At 48.1% G+C, this 20,522-nt stretch overlaps 1 protein-coding gene across 1 annotated transcript in view; it reads right to left on the bottom strand.

Moving 5' to 3' along the window:
• ACACB (acetyl-CoA carboxylase beta) overlaps window positions 1-19,826 on the bottom strand; it is a 115,184-nt gene extending 95,358 nt beyond the window's left edge. The window contains 2 exon segments of the mRNA XM_070385980.1: window positions 1,559-2,214; window positions 19,373-19,826. Coding sequence (XP_070242081.1) covers window positions 1,559-2,130 — 572 coding nt within the window. The 5' untranslated portion in view covers window positions 2,131-2,214; window positions 19,373-19,826.
• Between the last annotated feature and the right edge of the window lie 696 nt (window positions 19,827-20,522).

Genomic DNA, 20,522 nt, shown 5'->3' with positions numbered 1-20,522 from the left:
AGGCTCTATGTTGAAAGCAGGACTCCATCTTGGGCCAGACTGTGGACTTTGAGCTATATGCCCAGGATCTATGGAAACGACATACCAACTGGAAAACCAGGCCCCCAGAAGGAAGAGCCCCAGGGCTCTCCATCGCTAAAAGAATACCCTAATTTTCTGTGTAACCGAATAGAATCATACATTCTATTATGCTTCTTGGGGTGTGACCACAGGCCTATTGATAATTGTCCACTGTTAACTACCAAGTTTTAAGGCACATGAATCGCAGGTTAACTTTGATTGTCAGGGAATTTTGGGAGGTGGGTTTGGGCACGTACACTTAGGGTATATAAGGTTTTCACAAAAACTGGTTGGGGTCCTTGGCTAAGAGGAGACTCTGCCTGGGCCCGCTGGTGTAATAAACTGTACTCTACTATCTGCATCGCCCTTCTGAGTGAATGTGTTTCCCGGAACACGTGGCTACAACGCTAGAACACAGCAGAGGTTCTTTCAGGCTGTCGGAGTCGTGGTTGATGGAGGCTCTTTCCTGCTCTCTGCTCACCGCATTTCCCATGTTTTCTACCTGCAACTATTGTATTCCATTCATAATTTGGGAGGGGAGGTGGCAAAGTCCAGTAACAGTCACAACAGAAACAAAGCCAGTGGGACTTCCCTGGTGGTCCAGTGGTTGGGAAACCGCCTTGTAATGTAGGGGATGTGGGTTCGATCCCTGATCAGGTAACTAAGATCCACATGCCTCTGAACAACTAAATTCACGAGCCACAGCTAGAGTGTCTGTGCAGCAACAAAAGACTCTGCATGCCACAGTGAAGACCCGACACAGCAAACAAATCAATAGTAGTTTCACTACTTCACTATAAAAAGCAAACAAAAAAAAATAACTGGAAAAAAAAACAAAACCACTGACCGCACCCCTGGGACAGTCCCACCTGGGATGGACCTATAGGTGTTTGTTTTCAACAATCAACTTGATGGATGTGGTTACAGTATTTGAATTTCTGCTTTTTCTTTTTTTGGAGGTGGGATCTTAGTTCCCCGACCAGGAATTGAACCCATACCCAGGGCAGTGAGAGCACCAAGTTCTAACCACTGCACTGCCAGGGAATTCCCTTGAGTTTCTGCTTTCATCACTGGAGGAAGACTTGTTTTACAGTTGTTAATTATCTGTTGGATGAATCAACAAATAAATGAATATTCATCAGGAGGCAGGGACACAGTCCCTCCCTTGGGGTTTCCATCATTGCTTTGGCTCTTGCCAACCTGAGCTTCTTTCTGCTTAGATTATAAGTAGTTGTTACATACAAGGTCATCTGCCCCAACTAGACCACAGTCTTCTGGAAAGCCAATGTCCTGGCCTGGAGCCCTGTACTCACAGGAGATACTCAACAAATGATTTTGAGAGGAGGGAAGGAAGGTCGGGGGGGAGCCTCATGTCTCCTGCTTGCCACATAGCCACCTTCAAAGCACTGGCATAGCCGGTTGCTTGGCTGCACAGGGAAGGGTGTAGACCCCACCGCAACGCTGCACCTCCTGGTTACAGGGACAAAGTCTGAGTTACCTTATAACGGGGGCAGAGGTCTCAGTCTCGCCTGCGGCATGAGCAGTCTCCAGGGACAGGGTCCCCAGGCTGGCCCGGCTGCCCTTCCGGGAAGACTGTCGGAACAGGGCAGCACCAGCATCTTCATCGGAGGAGTTGTCATCAAAAGAGCCCAGGATGAAGTTGGTCATCAGCTGTCTCTTGATGTGTGCCTGCTTCCTGTCTTCTCTGGAGAGGGTTCTGGCTCGCTGGCCCTGGGGCCTGGCTAGCGCGGACAGGTCATTGGTATTTGGGATCTCCGGGCCTTCAGTCTCTGACCCGTTGGCTTGGCATGCTGGGGACGCGTCATCAGACGAGAGGGGGTTTCCTTGGGGATTCTGTGGCAGAGGTGATCGGGAGGGCCTCTGCTGGCAGGTGTCTTGGGGTCCTTTGTGGGAGGCCAGCTCAGCCTGGCTAGGGGTCTTTGGCAGAGGGCTGCTGTTGCAGTCTTCCTGCGGTGGCTCCTGGGATCCCTCTGAGGCTGGAATCGGCTCCTGACTCGGGGTGAAGCTCACTTTCCGTTTACTCTTGGTGACTTGCTTGGAGTCTGACATTTTCCCTCAGCTTTTTAATTGGGAAAAGGTCAGGCAGGAGAAAATCAGACAAGATAGAAAAAGAAGCAGGATCATTCAGAAAATCTGTAAGGAGAACAAGAGAGCCATTTTAGGATCTATGCAATCATGTTACCTGGCTTTTTAAAGGAGCTGGTGGCAAAAGCCAGTTGGGGTGCTATATTCGGCAGAGAGAGCTAGAAGGGAGAAGCACTATACAGGGAGCGGAGAAGGAGCTCTCCTCCCCCAGCTCTGCCCATCATGAGCTCTGGGGTCTGTGGCATGTTTCTTAACTTCTAATTATAGACACTGCTACTGCTGCTGCTGCTAAGTCACTTCAGTCGTGTCCAACTCTGTGTGACCCCATAGACGGCAGCCCACCAGGCTCCCCCGTCCCTGGGATTCCCCAGGCAAGAACACTGGAGTGGGTTGCCATTTCCTTCTCCAATGCATGAAAGTGAAAAGTGAAAGTGAAGTCGCTCAGTCGTGTCCGACCTCAGTGACCCCAAGGACTGCAGCCTACCAGGCTCCTCTGTCCATGGGATTTTCCTGAGACATGCATAAATCATGAAAATGCATGTGAGAGAGAACTCAATGAGATTAGGTACATTGAAAGACTGTTACAGAGTCACTGGGCTTCTCTAGTGGCTCAGGTGGTAAAGAATCTGCCTGCAATGCAAGAGACCTGGGTTTGATCCCTGAGTCAGGAAGATCCCCTGGAAAAGGGAATGGCCACCCACTCCAGTATTCTTGTCTGGAGAATCCCACGGACAGAGAAGCCTGGTGGGCTAAAATCCATGGGGGTCACAAAGAGTCGGACACAGCTGAGCGAGTAACACTTTCACTTTTCACTCATAGCATCATTATTCATAATATCCCCAAAGCTGAAACATCCCAAGTGCCCACTGATAAAAGCCACTGACAAGATGGGGTCTGTCCATACAACGGAATATTGTTCAGCCACTAAAAAGAATAAACTTTATGCTAAGTGAAGAAAAACAGTTCCGGCAGACCACATATTGTGTAGACAATACATCTGGATTAGGCAGAATTGATAGATATGGAAAGATTAGCAGTTGCCTGGGGCTAATGGGGTGGAGATGAAGGTTAATGGTACAGGGTTTCTGATTGGAGTGATGAAAATGTTCCAAAACTGATTGTGGTGATGGTTTCACCACTCTGTGAATAGACGAAAAACTGCAGAATTGTGCACTTTAAGTGAGTGAGTCATATGGTATATGAATTATACCTCAATAAAGCTTTTCTTTAAAAGAAAAAAAAGGGTAGGGGGGACTTCCTTGGTCCAGTACTTAAGAATGTGCCTTCCAGTGTAGGGGACACAGGTTCAGTCCCTGACTGAGACACTAAAACCCCAATGCCTCTAAGCATGTGGACGACTACCAGGCCACAAGCCACAACCAGGTAAGAGCCCACGTGCCGCAAGGAAGATCCCACATGCTGCCACTAAGATCTAATGAACCAAATAAATAAGCACTTAAAAAAAAAAAAAACTTCGGGGCTTCCCTGGTGGCTCAGTGGTAAAGAATCCACCTAATGCAAGAGACACAGGTTCCGTCCCCAATCCGGGAGGACCCCACATGCTGAGGAGCAACGGAGCCCATGCACACAGCTACTGAAGTCCATGCGCCCTAGAACCCACGTTCCACAACAAGGGAAGCGGCTGCAATGAGAAGCCCAGGGCACTGCAACTAAAGGATAGACCCCTGATTGGGCAGCTAGAGAAAGCCCTTGGGCAGCAACGAAGACCCAGCAGGGCCAAAAATGAATACACAAATTTTTGTTTTAAAGACTTTATTATATTCCAATTTGTAGATGAAAGGGATTGTTGGCTTCTAGAATCATCAGGACTTGCTGAAATGTGGTTTGGGTTATTTTCTGGGTAACACACAGGGTCAGAAGATGTTTCTCTTTCTATGTGCTCAAGTTTCCTTTTAAAGAAAAGTCAGTTAAGGGTTGGTCAATGTTAATCAATGTAACAAACCACTTTAATAGAACAAAGCGGGGAAAAATTGATCATCTCAATGAACACAGAAAAATCCAACACCATGGGGAATTCCCGGTGATTAGGACTTCCAGCTTTCACTGCCAAGGGCCTGGGTTCGATCCCTGGTTGGGGGAACTAAGATCCCAGAAGCCAAATGGCATGGCCAAAAAAAAAAATCCAACACCCTTTAATGATAACAACATTCAGAAAAGCAGGAATAGAAAAGGACTTCAACAGAGTAAGGCACACTGATGAAAAAAAGTACAGTAAATATATATTCAGTGTTGAAAGATGGTAAGCTTTCTCCTAAGATCTGGAACAAGACAAGGATGCTCACTTTTACCACTGCTATTCAACATCCTACTGAAAGTTCTAGCCAGAGCAACTAAACAGGAAAAAGGAATAAAAGGCATCCAAATTGAAAAGACATAAAATCACCTCTGTCCACAGATGCCATGAGCCTATATACAGAAAATCCTAAAGAACTACCAAGAAATGCTAACAAAGGTAGTAAATTAAGTGATTGTTGGATATAAGATCAATACACAAAAATCAGTTTTGTTTCCATACACCAACAATGAACAATCTGAAAAGGGAATTAAGAAAATAACTCCATTTACAAAATCACATTCCAAAGAATTAAAATACCTAGGAATAAATTTAATCACAATGGTGAAAGACCTATAGACTGAAAACTAAGAAACATTGCTGAAAGAAATTAAAGAAGACCTAAATAAATGGCAAGACATCCCATGCTCATGGGTTGGAAGACCTACTTTTGTTAAGATGATGACACTACCCAAAGCAATCTGCAGATTCATATGGAATGGCAAGGGGCCCCAGACAGCCAAAACAATCTTAAGAAAGCAAAACAAAGTTAGAGGACTCACACTTGCCAATTTTGAAACTTACTACAAAACTGTAGCATGGTATGAGAATCAAGAGACATATAGACAAATGGAATAGAATCGAGGGTCAAAAAGTAAACCCATACATCTATGATCAGTTGATATTTGACAAATATCAGGCTTCCCTGGTGGCTCAGCTGGTAAAGAATCTGCCTGCAATGTGGGAGACCTGGGTTCAATCCCTGGGTTGGGAAGATCCCCTGGAGAAGGGAAAGGCTACCGACTCCAGTGTTCTGGCCTGGAGAATTCCATGGACTGTATAGTCTATGGAGCCACAAAGAGTCGGACACGCCTGAGCGACTTTCACTTCACTTCATCTCACTTCACTTTTGGGAAGATCCCCTGGAGAAGAGAAAGGCAAGAGTCTCTTCACCATGTGGGTCTGGGAGAGATGGCTTGAAGCAGGCTACAATTTTGATTTTCAGATGTCATTTCTGAAGCTGCATTCAGGAACACCAGCTGGTGTCTCCATAGCAGTTCTGAAGAGTGCCAAGCAGAAGACCTTGTACAAATGTGGCTGATCTGAGGGACACTTTAAATGTACACGTTGGTGGGTCTTTCCGAGGGTCCAGTGGCTAAGACTCCATGCTCCCCGTGCAGGGGGCCGGGGTTCGATCCCTGGTCAGGGAACAACTGCCACAAGTAAAAGTGCATGAGCCACAACCACAGAGCCCCGGCGCAGCTGAACACATGAATATTTCTGAAAAATAAATGTACTCATTGGAGGTTTTGAGAAATAAGAAACTATAAGTGCATTAAATGGAAATGCTGAGCTGCCCACTACTCTAAACAGAAAACCACTTGAGTTATTGCTGAGAAAATAAAACAGCAAAAACACGCTGCAATGGTTCGAGGTTTTGGAACCCTGAGGATGCAGTCTTCACATTGACTCCCACTGGAAAACCAGCCACTCTCTGGTTTTATATGACACGGGCACCCTGATAACTTGCTGGCTGTGTGAATGGATGGCTGATGGGGGCTGCAGGTAGAAGAACAGAGAGGTGGTGCATGGAGAGGGGTCAAGTGGATGGGCAGACGGGCGAGATGGCGAGAAACATGCATGGTAAGCAATTGAGGGCTGGTGGGTAAAGCAGCCAAGCTCTAAACTGGGTGCTAATGAATGGAAGGGATCAGCAATTCCCCTCACTTTGGCCTCCTTTCTCACTTTAAGATCTGCTGTTAATTCTGATAGGGGCCAGTGGACCTAACATCCCAAATCTACCTTGCAGAGGTTCAGTTCAGTTCAGTTCAGTTCAGTCGCTCAGTTGTGTCTGACTCCTTGCGACCCCAGGAATCACAGCACGCCAGGCCTCCCTGTCCATCACCAACTCCTGGAGTTCACCCAGACTCACGTACAACGAGTCAGTGATGCCATCCAGCCATCTCATCCTCTGTCGTCCCCTTCTCCTCCTGCCCCCAATCCCTCCCAGCATCAGAGTCTTTTCCAATGAGTCAACTCTTCGCATGAGGTGGCCAAAGGACTGGAGTTTCAGCTTTAGCATCATTCCTTCCAAAGAAATCCCAGGGCTGATCTCCTTCAGAATGGACTGGTTGGATCTCCTTGCAGTCCAAGGGATTCTCAAGAGTCTTCTCCAACACCACAGTTCAAAAGCATCAATTCTTCAGCACTCAGCCTTCACAGTCCAACTCTCACATCCATACATGACCACAGGAAAACCCACAGCCTTGACCAGACGGACCTTTGTTGGCAAAGTAATGTCTCTGCTTTTGAATATGCTATCTAGGCTGGTCATAACTTTCCTTCCAAGGAGTAAGCGTCTTTTAATTTCATGGCTGCAGTCACCATCTGCAGAGGTTACCTGCACAAAAAACCTCAGAGTCTTTCCCTATATTCTTTTTTTTTGTTTGTTTGTTTTTAAATCTGGCTGCACTGGGTCTTGGTTGCGGCAGGAGGGACCTTTCTGTTGAGGCACGTGGGATCTTTAGTTGCAGCATGTGGGATCTAGGTCCCTGACCAGGCATCGAACCCCGACCCCCTGCATTAGCATCAGGAAGCATTTAACAGGAGGCTTCCTGTGTGCTGTTTTGGATCTGTCATGAATCCTCTGTCCCTTATTAATTCCTGAATATTCAGGAATTAAGTGCAGTAGCAAGCTTAGGAATTAGGAGTAGGGGTTTAGGAATGCATGTATTTCCTTCGTTAGTTTTTCCATACGGTGATAAGTAACTATTTACGACCCTCTTCCTTTTTATGAACCATATGGTTGAAGTGATTATTTACAACCCTCTCTCTTTCATATGGATGACCTCATGTTTCCTTGATAACTTGTAAGTTTTGATTTTATCTCTGCCGAAAATAGCTACCTTGTAAGGCAGTATAAATACCCACACAATGTTGAATAAAACACCTTTGCTCCATCAGAGCTTGGGTCCCCATGTCCTCTCTCTCTCTCTCTCTTTCTCTCTCTCTCTCAGGCTATTTCTCTGGAGCGCAGAGCCCGCTGTGTTCACTTTCCTGCCCAGGCTTCTGAGACCCTCTCGAGAAGGCGCTCTGTGCCTTCACCCCATCGAGAGGGCACCAGGTGCCTTCGTGAACAGCTCAAGCCCCGTGTCAGGAGCTTTATTGGTTTTCTGCATAAACCAAGGAATGTCAGCCTCTTTCTCTCTCCTTTACTTTCTTATCATCGACTCCGGACCACCAGGTTCCGGTCCATTAAAGGACCTCAACACATTAGGAGCACAGGGTCTCAGCCCCTGGACCAACCTGGAAATCCCCATGTTCCCTACTCTTGCCAGTGTGATGATTGGGGGGAGGGGGGTGGCCCATGGGCCACCACATGAGAACTTTTCACAAGTACATAGAGACAAATGCGGAACTCTCTGAGAAAGCGCCTCTGAGCCTCAGTTTTCTCATCTGTAAAATGGGGATACCAATTCTTGCCCCATTTACAGGCCTCACCGTTGCTCTTTGAATAATCTAGATAGCATTTGTGTAAATGCTATCAGAGGCATCAAGGAGCCATCAAGCATGTACAGTGCCTTCAAGATCCCAATCCTCAGGACAACCTGGTGGATGTTACAACTGCTACGGTCTCTATTTCAGTCCCATTTTACAAGTCAGTAAACTGTGGCTCAGAGTTCAGTTCCTTGACTCTGCTTATACTCAGGCCCATGCCGGTACCTTTCCCACTGCACCACCATCAAAAGTGGATATAAGTAAATCCCATAAAGTGGAGGGTGTTCCCCTGAACACCTGGATACGATCCTAAAGTCAGATACCCAGCCATGAACCTAGAGGGTGGAACCAGGTGTGCACAGCCAGAGTCTAGAAGGAGCACTGTGCATGTGGTTCAGACCCACGGGCAATCAAGGCCAGTGACGTCCTTCCCGTGAACCCTGGCAGACAAGCCATGCTGAGCTGCTGCCCTTCACTGACACAACCCAGCTGACCCAAAAACCCAGTGGAGGGCCGAAGCTATTTTTGTTTCTTGCAAACCGAGCACAAGCAACAGCTGCCTGGTGCCAGGGCAATTGTGGCCTTGACCGTAACACAGGCAGAAAACCGCTCATTTCCAACAGGTGCTGGCTGGTGGCCGGACGGGGCTGGAGAGGGAAACGGGTCAGGGGTTTGTTTTCCAGCTCTCCCCCACCCTCCCCTGCCGCAGCACACCCAACCATACCTGGCTGGGCCTTCGAGGGACAGAGAAGGGCAGCAAGTCAGTGTTAAACCAGCCATCCGTTCCCTTTCCACAGAGATGAACTCTTGAGCACTCACTGCCACTTACCCCCGCTGCTGGGCCGCTGGCTCCACTCTCGTGTGGGTCCGACAGGCGCCCACGGGGTGACTAAGGGAAGTGGGCCGTGGAGTGTCCTGTTTCAGCAGGAGCCTGGTGTCATGCATCAGGCCAGGGTGGGGGAGGAGTTTGGACCAGCCCGTGCTGTACACAAGTGAGCTTTCTCCCAAGTCAGGCACCCTTATCTGCCATCTGTAAATATAAGCCATTTGCCAAAGTCCTTGCCCTTCTCCCTCCTGTGGGTTCAAACTTGAGTACTTAAGAAGCTGTCTGTGCTCTAAGTGGCTCTAGGGCCCACTGAGCCACCTCCCTCTGGCTTCCCACCATCCTGGAGTTAGAGCCTACTTCACTGCTCATGAAATCACCCACCCTCTCGCCCAACTCCAAGTCTCTAGAGTTTTAAATACTCCTGTAGGGACTTCCCTTGGGGTCCAGTGGTTAAGAATCCACCTCCCAATGCGAAGGACACAGGTTCCATCCCTGGTGAGGAAATTTAGATTGCCTATACCAAGGGGCAACTAAGCTTGCACACCGCAACTAGAGAAAGCTCGAGAGCCACAAGGAAGACCCAGTGCAGCCAAAATTAAACAGAAAGCACTCCCATAACCAGGCCAGCTTCTTGCTCCCGTGTATTCACCTGTCAGACACTGGTAGGAGGTGTCCATCCCAGCACAACCTGGGTTTGGCCAAGGTGAGCCTGATGGAAACAAGCAAAAACATCAGGATGAAGTCCAAGGCCCCTCGGGCTAGCAGGCAATGGTGCAACATGCTTTTGCAAATTCAGAGAGCATTACAGTAATAGAGGATGCTATGCCAGGCCCCCAAGGTGGTCAAACCTGCCAGTAGATAATTAAACCTGCACTCTGGCCCTTAGGTTTGGGGTGTCGCAGGTAACCCTGTGTTTCCCCATAAGCCACTCAGGTTCCCACTGCCAGGCTGAGAGGGGGACATTTGGCAGGTCCAGTGTTCTTGCTTGGTAGGTGAGCAGAGGCCAGAGGTCACATGTGAAATTCATGACACTGCCATGAGTGGCACCAAGATCCCCCGCTCCAGGCCAGCGTGGGACAATAGTCACTGTAAAGACCCACTGTCCTCAGGTACCTTGGTGGGTGCCCGGGACACTGATGTGGGTTCTCACCTCACACGGGGTGAGTTCTGGGCGAAGGAGCTTCAGCATGCTCGTCGGCAAAACAGTGTAAGGGCGCAGCTCCCAGAGGAGGCGCCAAGAATCCAGAGCGGTCACTCAGGCAGGGCGCTGAGCACAGTTGATCCAAGCAGAGAGCCTCAGGCAGGATGGATCACTGCCCGGTGGCACTCTGCCCCCCAGAGGGTTGTCTCTGACGAATCCTGTCCCCTCTCTGAATCTGTTTCCCCATCAAGAAAAGGAGGGAAAATCCCCAGCCTCACGCATGTCATAGGATTACTGGTAGGATCAACCGAGACCTGTCGAACACCACCCTCCCCTTCTTGCTGAACCAAAATGGAAAGAACACGGCTGGTGATGGTGAGATTCTCCTCCACCAAGGGGCAGAAACAGACTGGGTGTTTCTACACGGGTGGCCGCCCCAGTCCGACACTGCTCAAGTGCCCGAGTGGGACAGGAAGACCCTCACAGAGAGACACTCCCTCGACCCCCTTCAGCTCTGCAGGCCTGTGGGGCAGGTGGTTTCTTCCAAAGAGGAGGCCATCTGTGGGGCTGCAGCAGATGTTAATTCAGGCTGAATTCATGTCTGTTAATTAAATTCTGTCTGTTCCCTGATCCAACAGAGATGGTCCTGAGAACTGTGTGTGTGTGTGTGTGTGTGTGTGTGTATGACTTTTTATGTTATTCAGAGAGATGAGGTTCTTAATTTTATATTTATTTTGCGTTTTTTATTTTTTCTTTTTGCGGCTGTGAGATCTTAGTTCCCTGACCAGGGATCAAACCCACACCCCCTGCATGGGCAGTGCAGAGTCTTGACCATTGGATGGGCAGGGAAGTCCCAGAGACAGTGGTACGGGACAGGAAGTTTATCCCTAATAGATCAGAGGGGTGTGTCTTCCTGCCAGCAGCGTTTTCTGAGCGCACGGCCACTGTGCTGAGAGCTTCACACACATGGTCTCATCAAGAGGGGCCCCTGAAGTCCTCTACAAAGGCACTGCCTCTTCCTCACCTTCTGTAGGCCCCATCGCCTCCCAGGCTCACACCGATAGGACGCAGGTGGCCATGCTGTGAAGCCCACGCTCCTAATCTTCATGTCCTCCTGCTCTCTGTGCACAATTTCCCCCATAAGCCCCGAGGAAGGTCCTAAAACCCCAGACCTGAGAAGTGACTGTTGGGGGCGCTGCTTGGGTTCTTAGAGCCCTGGCTTTGTTTTTAAATCTCTGCATCCACGCCTTTAAGAAACTAAAATGCAACAAGAAATAAATAACAAAATGACTTCTCTAGCCTCGGGGGTTCTTCTCCTGGAAAAGGTTTTGGGAGAGACGGGAGAGTTCTACCCAAAGGGAAAAATAACCTTTTAAAATCAAGATTTAGCCACTAGAATCCCAGAATCAGGAAAAGTCACATCTGGAACGCAGTTCATTTTCTTTTCTTTTTTTTTTTGGCCGCACTGTGTGGCATGTGGTATCTTAGTTCCCTAATCAGGGATGGAATCCATGTTATCTGCATTGGAAGGCAGACTCAGCCACTGGACCGGGAAGGCTGTGGAAGGCAGTTCGGAAAGAACTCCTTCCAGGTGTGGAGATGGACAGGGGAAAAATTAAAGAGATGACATCTGCTCTGGGCCTTTGAAGGAGGAATAGGAGTTCACCAGGTTGCCAAGGGGGCAGGAAATCTCAAAGAGAATTTGCCCTTGACACCTGCTGGATGGCAAATTTCTAACTCTACTGTCTAAAGATGGGAACTCAGCCAAAGTCACTAAACTGGGAGCAGTAACCAGCAGAATGGTTCTACTGTGAAGGGATAATCATTTGTTTTCTTTAGAAAGTTTGCATCTGAAGAAGATATTTAGGTATAGCTCCCTACAAATGGGGAGACTTGAGAAATCACACTGGCTGTGTAATCCGCAAACCTCACCTTTCCCTGCGACTGTGGCTGAGGGCATCAGTACTGCGTCCACACTTCCTTGCCCCCTGAGGAACAGCAAGAGAACTGCAGGCTCCACCTCTGGGAACAGACTCTGTGCTCTGCTATTCTTCAACTACGAACAACAGCTAATAAATAACAACAGCTACCCCTCCCATTATGGGGCTTCCCTGGTGGCTCAGAGGGTAAAGCGTCTGCCTGCAATGCAGGAGACCTGGATTCGATCCCTGGGTCGGGAAGATCCCCTGGAGAAGGAAATGGCAACCTACTTCAGTACTCTTGCCTGGAAAATTCCACGGACGGAGGAGCCTGGTAGGCTACAGTCGGGATCGCAAAGAGTCGCAGACGACTGAGCAAATTCACTTCTCACCCCTCCCATTATAATGAGCATCCTGCATTCAGGATCTCATTTACTCCTCATGTAGTCCTACGAGGAAAGTATCTTATCACATTTCACAGATCAGGCATGAGAATCCAGTGCCCAGAAAGGGGGAGTGAGTTTCCCAAAGTCACACAGCTTTGGAGGTGCATAGAACCCAGCCCTGTTCTGCCTGACTCCAAAGCCTAGACCCCTAAGAGGGGGAGGTGAGCAAACTATTGATTCAATTGATTAACTGGCCACCCTCTTGGATGGATGGAATCAGAAGCCTGGAAGAGACAGGGGAGGGTCGGCAGTTCTGAAACTTGTCACCTGTCAGAACACCTAGGCCTCTGGAGAATCTCAGCAAACACTGATAGAGCAAGCCTGAAATACCAACACCCAGTTAGTCCTAGAATCGAGCAGGTGTGCGGCCTCAGGGGCCACCGATGTAAGAACCCAGCTTCCAACAGGAAAACACATTTGAGAAAAGTCTGTACATTTCAGTTCTTCCTGCAGTCGGGAAAGGCTCAGAATCAGAAGTCCCAGGGTCCTCTGGGACTGTTGACCTGGAAAGGGGCACGTCCCTGGTGCCTGTTACATGGCAGGTGCTGGATTTACACCTGGGGAGACAAATTCAGCTTTGGATGGGGTTGACCTGTGTGTGTGTGGGGGTGTGCAGGCAAAACCAGCCCGAATGTTTCCAGATTGACCCCTGTCTTGGAGGAATGTAAGAGCAGCGATCCCTCACCTCCAGAGGAAAACTTCCTCTGTGAGCTCAGAGGTCTATTGGGCTCATCTGTCCTGATCCTGTCTCACTGGCGTCATTCCTATAGAAACTGCAGAAGCTGACTGTTCTGCGCGCCTGAGGTCCCCTCCACCTTCCAGAGGGAACTCTACCCTCCTTCCTCTCTCTTCCTTCTGTGCCGGGAATTTGCATTCTTCAACCATCACTCATTCACAAGCAGGTAATTCCTGGGCACAGGCGAGGTGCCGGTTGTCATGGATATGGAGCAAACAGAGCAGGAATGGTCCTGCCCAGCCAGGGTTTACACTCTCAGTGGGAAGCAAGTTAAGATCTTGGAGCAAAGTAAGGGCACAAGCAGGGGCCCTGCCTCAGTCTTAGAGGTGAGGGAAAGCTTTCTCAGGGATATCTCAGCTGAGACGGAAGGTGTGTGACTTCACCAGGCAGAGGTACAGGATCAGGAGGAGGCAGAATCTCTCCAGGAACCCTACACGGTCGGCCTGGCGCTGAGAAAAGGGTGGGGTGGGGGTGGGGGTGGGGTAGCAGACGGGGATGGTGAGCAAAGTGGGGGCCACACCTCCTTCTTGGAGCTGGAGAGGGCTGGAGCTATGGAGAGAGCTCAGAGAAGGTGCTACAGCCAGGCCACCCCAGCAGGAATCTCAGCTCTGCCACCTACCTACCAGCAGAGTGGGTAACCCGAGCCTTAGTTTCCCCAACCTCAGCAGCCCACCGGGCGACTAAATGCACTCACGGGGTGGGTGAATTGTTTGCTGTTGTTCTTTAGTCGATGAGTTGTATCTGACCCTTTGTGACCCCATGGACTGTTGCCCGTCAGTCCATAGGATTTTCCAGGCAAGAATACTGGAGTGGGTTGCCATTTCCTCCTCCAGGGGATCTTCCCGACCTAGGGATGGAACCCACGTCTCCTGCTTGGTAGGCAGATTTTTGACCACTGACCTACCTGGGAAGCCACAGGCGAACTGTTTAGCTTGGTGTAAATGAAGGATGGCCCCTGCCTTGGGGGTCAGGGATCCAATGCATTGTTTTCCCTATGAGGTAGAGCTGTTATATGATGGGGACTTCTTCCTCCCGTCACCCCTGGCTCTGTTGGCTGAGCGCCTCCACTCAGGCTGGTTCCCGGGTGGGACCACTGCAGCACCCAGCCTGGAAGGCAGTGGTGTAACTCGGGGCGGGGGGGCACCTCCTTCCCATCTGAGCCATACACCACCCTGGGGACTGCGGTTCACTTTCAAGGCTGCCCCCATGCTTCCTGCCAGCTTTGGAAATGCAGTTGCCAACTTTAGAGCTGAATCGATTGAGCAGCAGCGGTCTCAAGGGCCACTTCCTGCTAAAGTGTAGTGACACAGAAATGCCAAGGGGCGGGGACGGGGTCTGACGGTTGGCTCTGCCCTTGGGACCCAGCCCTCTCACTCTGGAATCCCGGTTTACAATCTCATGAAGTGTAAGCAAGTCGGCCTCACTGATGAGGGATCAGGTTTAGTGCCAGAAATTAACCTAGGTGTTTTTTTTTCTTTTTGAGTTTGAAATAATGACACCTATGAGCAACACAGTGTATTGGTTGAAGTATTGGATCTGGAGATGCTAGATTCAAGATTTCTGCTCTTTATTTCCTGCATGATCTTGAGCAGGTTTCCTCACCTCTCTGAGCTTTGGTTTTCTTGAGGATTAGACGGGGATGGTAAGAATGCCTTCCTCCGAGAGTTTTGGTAAGGTTTCAGTTCACTAATATACAAACAATGCAAATCATGAAAGCATGTTTCTTTTATGCATTTCCCATTGGTTGCATTTTCCAGGATGCTTCAAGCCTTGTGCTAAGTACTCTGCCTAAGACCAACTTTAAGCCACAGTTTTCTCTCATGGGGACCAGTGTACCAGCCTCCTGACCCATCTACCTGCCCCCAGTCATGTCTCTCCAGTCCATTACGAACAGAGCAACCACGGGAATCATGTCATAGAGTCACGGAACTTCCCTGATGTCCAGATTATGATTTCTAAGTATATTTCCCACTAAAAGGAACCAGGACCCCTTGGAGAAATGACTGACTCCAGGGCTGGGGCAGACTTGTAAACACAGGAGGTACACCCTGAACGGCCTTCCCTGTCAAAAAAAAGATACTTAGGGCCAGAAAATAAGACGACAATTGCAGTGGATTGAAATACATCAAATATATTGACATTTTTAAAAATCATGAGGTCATACTGTTATGACAACAAATACAAACCCTGCCCCTCACTGACACCTGGAAGGTTGCCGTGGCATCACTTATTACTTTGGAGACTGAATTACCAAAGAAAGGGATGTGATTGAGCATCTATCCTGCCTTTGCTGTAGGAAAAGACCCTGTATGCTTCAAGGTTACCAAGCGGTGGGTGAAAGTTCTAAGTCATAGGACAGGGATGGCTCATAAACACGGAATGACTGATGGCCGTAGGAAACCATGATTCACAACCATAACGAAATAATAATGTCCTAGGCTCCAACCATCGGTGACTTGTAAAGCCATCTGGGGAAAGGTTGAAGAGGAATTTCACAACGGAGATCAGGTTATCCCCAGACTCTATGATGAGTTGGTATCACTGCTAGTGGGATAATCAGACGTTCTGTTCTTCTCGACAGGACATGATGAGTATACAGCAACAGCTCTGCATTTGGACCTGAGTTCATTCAAGACTCTAGACTTAATACTTTATTAAGAAGGACAGAGAAGCTTGCTACATGATGCCTTGAGGGTGCTTATTCAGCTTAATCAGCCAAATCCAGCATGGGGAAAATTCTACAGGACACATGATTCCATTTCTTCAATAAGCAACTGTCATTTAATAAAGGAGGGTAGTGATTACTTTAGGTGAAAAGAGACTTACTACAACCTTTCGTGGGTCCTGATTTGAAAAAAACAACCTCAAAGACAAAATCTTTGAGGTGACCAGAGGACACTGAGCATGAGCTGGATACTGGATAAAGGAAACAGCATTAATTGCGCTGGAGGTAGATAATCATGGCAATGACTTTATATTTTTATTTATTTAACTGGCTGCGCCAGGTCTTAGCTGCAACTTGCAAACTCTTACTGGCAGCGTGTGGGATCTGGTTCCCTGACCAGGGACTGAACCTGGGCCCCTGCACTGGGAGGGTGGAGTCTTAGCCACTGGACCTCCAGGAAAGTCCTGGCAATGGCTTTTGTAAAAAGTCCTCATCTCTTTTAGAGCAATGTACTGAAGTATTTATCTGGCTCTGAGATTTGCTTGAAACTACTCCAGAGAAACAGAACTTGAGTTAATGACAGTAACTTGAGTTACTCAGTAACTCGAGTTACTGAAGTATTCAAGGGAAAAGGTATTGAAGACTATAATTTCTAAGAAATGTGTACAGGACTTCCCTGGCGGTCCAGTGGTTAAGACTCCATATTCATAATGCAGGGACCCAGGTTCAATCCCTGGTCAGGAAATTAAGATCGCGGCCAAAAAAAAAGAAATGTGTAAAAAGTGTAGATAGAGAAACAGACATGTGATGAAGCAAATATAATAAACCGTTACTGGCAGAATCTAAGTGGTGGGTGTATGAGTGCTCACTGTAACTTTCTTTCAGTGTTGTTGTATGTCTGAAAATGTTCATAATAAAATGTTGGAGGAAAATACAGGAGGGAAAGGTGTATGTGTGAGTAGGAGAAACTAGAAGAGCAGAAGGTCAACTGCCATTGAAGGCAGCTGGTGAATGTGTAGGGCTTGCTGTGCTATTATTCACTCTACCTCTGAGTGCGTTTCCCAAAAAAGTTCATTTGTTGTACTAAAAAGTTTAAAAATACATAAAGCAAGATGTAAGGCACCCAGCCTACTGATTAGAACCTGAGTAGTTAATGGGCTTCCCAGGTGGCATTAGCAGTAAAGAACCCACCTGCCAATGCAGGAGACTTAAAAAGAGACTCAGGTTTGATCCCTGAGTCAGGAAGATCCCCTGGAGGAGGAAATGGCAACCCACTCCAGTATTCTTGCCTGGAGAATCCCACAGACAGAGAAGCTTGATGGGCTACAGTCCATGGGGCCACAAAAAACTGGACATGACTGAAGCAACTGGAACACACACACAATCACTGAGTCATGTCCAAGTCTTGCGACCCCCTGGACTATAGCCCACCAGGCTCCTCTGGCCATGGGATTTCCCAGCAAGAATAATGGACTGGCCATCATCAAAAAATCCACAAACAACAAGTGCTGGAGAGGGTGTGGAGAAAAAGGAACCTTCTTGTACTGCTGGTGGGAATGTAAATTGATACAGCCACTATGAAGACAGTATGGAGATTCCTTAAAAAACTAGGAATAAAACCCCATATGACACAGCAGGACCACTCCTAGGCATATACCCTGAGGAACCAAAATTGAGAAAGATATATGTACCCCAGTGTTCACTGCAACACTGTTTACAATAACTAAGACATGGAAGCAACCTAGATGTCAATCGACAGATGAATGGATAAAGAAGATGTTGTACATATATACAATGGAATACTACTCAGCCATAAAAAAGAACACGTTCAAGTGAGTTCTAATGAGGTGGATGAACTTAGAGCCTATTATACAGAGTGAAGTAAGTCAGAAAGAGAAAAACAAACAGAAACAAGTATATTAACATATATATACAGGGAATCTAGAAAGATGGTATTGATGAATCTACTTATAGGGCAGCAATGAGATGCAGACATAGAGGACAGGCTTTCGGACAAGGGCAGGGGAGAGGAAGGAGAGGGTGAGATGCATGGAGAGAGGGCCATGGAAGCATAGACACTACCATATGGAAAATAGATAGCCAATGAAAACTTGCTGTATGACTCAGGGGACTCAAACCAGGACTTTGTAGGAACCCAGAGGGGTGGGGAAGGGTGGGGAGGCAGGAGGAAGGTTCGCGGGAGGAGACATATGTACACCTATGGCTAACTCATGCTAATGTATGGCAGAAATCAAACCAATATTGTGAAGTGTTCATCAATCAATTAAAAATAAACAAGTATAATTTTTTAAAAAAAAGAATACTGGAGTGGGATGCCATTTCCTTCTCCAGGGGATCTTCCCAAACCCCCCAAGGATCAAACCTGGGTCTCCTGCATTGGCTGATGGATTCTTTACCACTGAGCTACCTGGGAAATTAAAGTGTTTATTTCCCCGTAAAGATCAAGTATCTGGTATAAAGTCATACTCTAATTTCTATCTCAGATCTGAAGGTAACAAGAGGCTGAGGGAGTTTACATGACACCCAAGCAGGGGCACATAAAACTCTTTTGCATGAACACAAAACGCCTTCCCAGAGCTCTTCAAATAAAGGATGGGCTGGGTCTTTCCATATAAAACCTGGAGAGGTCAGTCAGTAAAGAAATCGCATCTTGGAAAAGATGCCCCAAGACACTGTTAGAAGCAAAAATTATTTAGAAAACAATGTCTATACCTTCCAGTTTTTAAATTGAAAAAGACCTGCTTCCTGGGAACTCCCCCTCAGTCGTTCCTGTGTGTGTCAAAATAACAGTAATGACTGACGTGAGACGGGATCAAGAACACAGTGCATTTTCAGAACAAAAAGTCTGAAGGACATAAGGTCTGGGAAGTTTTACACTAAACTGCATCGTAAAGGGGCTTCCCAGGTGGCGCTAGTGGTAAAGAACCGGCCTGCCTATGCAGGAGACCTAAGAAACTCAAGTTCGATCCCTGGTAGGGAAGATCCCCTGGAAGTGGGCATGGCGACCCACTCCAGTGTTCTTGCCTGGAGAATCCCATGGACAGAGGAGCCTGGCAGTGTACGGTCCATAGGGTCACAAGGAGCCAGACACTGAAGCGACTGAGCACACACACACGTGCACTGGTAAAGGTGGGGCTCCCTGGAAGGAGGAGAGAGAGACTGAAGGATGGTTCAGGGAGGAGCCCTATTTTACTACATGCTTGATTCAAGACTTCCTTAGTACTACGCTTTTTAAAAAATGAAAGAAAATCATGTCTTTCTGGCCACAGAGGACACCAGAAATGTTTGACTCTTAACAGTCTGCATTTAAAAAAAAAAAAAGAGCGAGTTTGAGAAATCAGACATCTATAGGAAACAGAATTCTTTTCCTGATAACAGAAGCTTTGGGAGTCAAAAATCTCCCCCCTTGCCTTTTAGGTAGGCCTAAACTCTTCTGGTTTGGGGAACTGATAAAAGTTTGCACAGGGATCCCCAGCAACATACCCATTTATAGAAGCAAAGAAAGGTCCTTCATCTACACTACATTTCCAGCCGTTTACATCAGCTTCTCACAGCCAGCCATGCTTCTGTCCAGAGGCTGCCCTCGCTATGTGTCAAATTCCTGTTCACCTGGACACTGGCTGTGTGGTCAGTGACCCCAGGGAGAGGAAAGCTCACTTACCACTTATCTCTGCCTCTTTCCTTTCCCCATGTCCTTTCAACTGGGCATCCAGGCTGAATTTTCCAGGTTCAGTTTTTGCCGAGGACCTGAATGTCAGCTAGCCAGCTGCTCACTGAGGGGACTATAAATGTCACTTTCAGATGAACTAGCTCCTGCTGTTTAAAAATATCCCTGGGGCACTCCACTTCCAAGGCTGTGAAGAGTGGCATAAGCCAGGCGAAGTGCGAAAAGTTCTGTCACCTCCTTTTAATCCCATTCCTCGCTTTATTTCAAAATCCCTAGATCTCTGAACCACGGGTCATTTAAAGTCCAAGCTGCCATCAGCAATACAGTCATTTTGGCCCTCCTGACACGTGTGGAAAATTAACCCTGAGCAGGTCGTGGGGTGTCCGTGAAATGTCTTCTGGAACAAGCCCACAGTGAAGGCCCAAGATGATCACTTTCAAAAGATCTCCTGGCTTCTCTCCCCGCAATCTCTTGCGTCTCAAGAAAGATTTTGTAAAATCTCTTGAGTCTCAAGGGTCTCAAGGGTCTCAAGGAAGATGCCACCTGATGAAATGTCTCCTATTTTTCAGGACTCAGGGGGAAAAAAAACAGAACCAAACAGCTCTGTTCCCATGCAGGGTCAGATGGCTGTCTCGGGGACTGACGGAGAAGACATAAATCGGCTCTGTGCCACGGTTACAGAGTGTTCCGCAGCTGGGGTGTGTGTGTGGAGGGAGGGGGGCTAGAGGCTTGTAGGACAAAGGTCACGTCCAGATTCGAGCCAGAGCTGGGGCGGGGGGAGCCAAGGCCGCACAAAAGGGCATTCCACTGTGCTCCGAGAAGGGATAAGGGCACCGCAGTTCAGTGGCCTGGCAAGTGGAAAAACCCGTAAGGGCGCTGAACTAACGCACACATGATTTCAGCGGTGGGTATGCCAGGTACAGCTTCACCCTGCCAGAGCGACTTCATTTCTGGGCACGTTTTTCAAGAAGGAAGAGTTAGCAAATAGTGAATCTCATGGGATTTTCTCCAGTGGACTTACAAAGAGGAAGCGTATTTCTTGCCTGCTGCCCGGGTTCTCCTGAAGCCTGGATATCATCAGCGGGAGCCTGGAGTTGGGGAATGAAAGAAATGCAGGTCAAGGACTCAGTCAATGGTGGGGCTT

The sequence above is a fragment of the Bos mutus genome, chromosome 17 (genome assembly GCF_027580195.1).
Source record: "Bos mutus isolate GX-2022 chromosome 17, NWIPB_WYAK_1.1, whole genome shotgun sequence".
Lineage (NCBI taxonomy): Eukaryota > Metazoa > Chordata > Mammalia > Artiodactyla > Bovidae > Bos > Bos mutus.
This window is presented reverse-complemented; position numbering and strand designations above follow the sequence as displayed.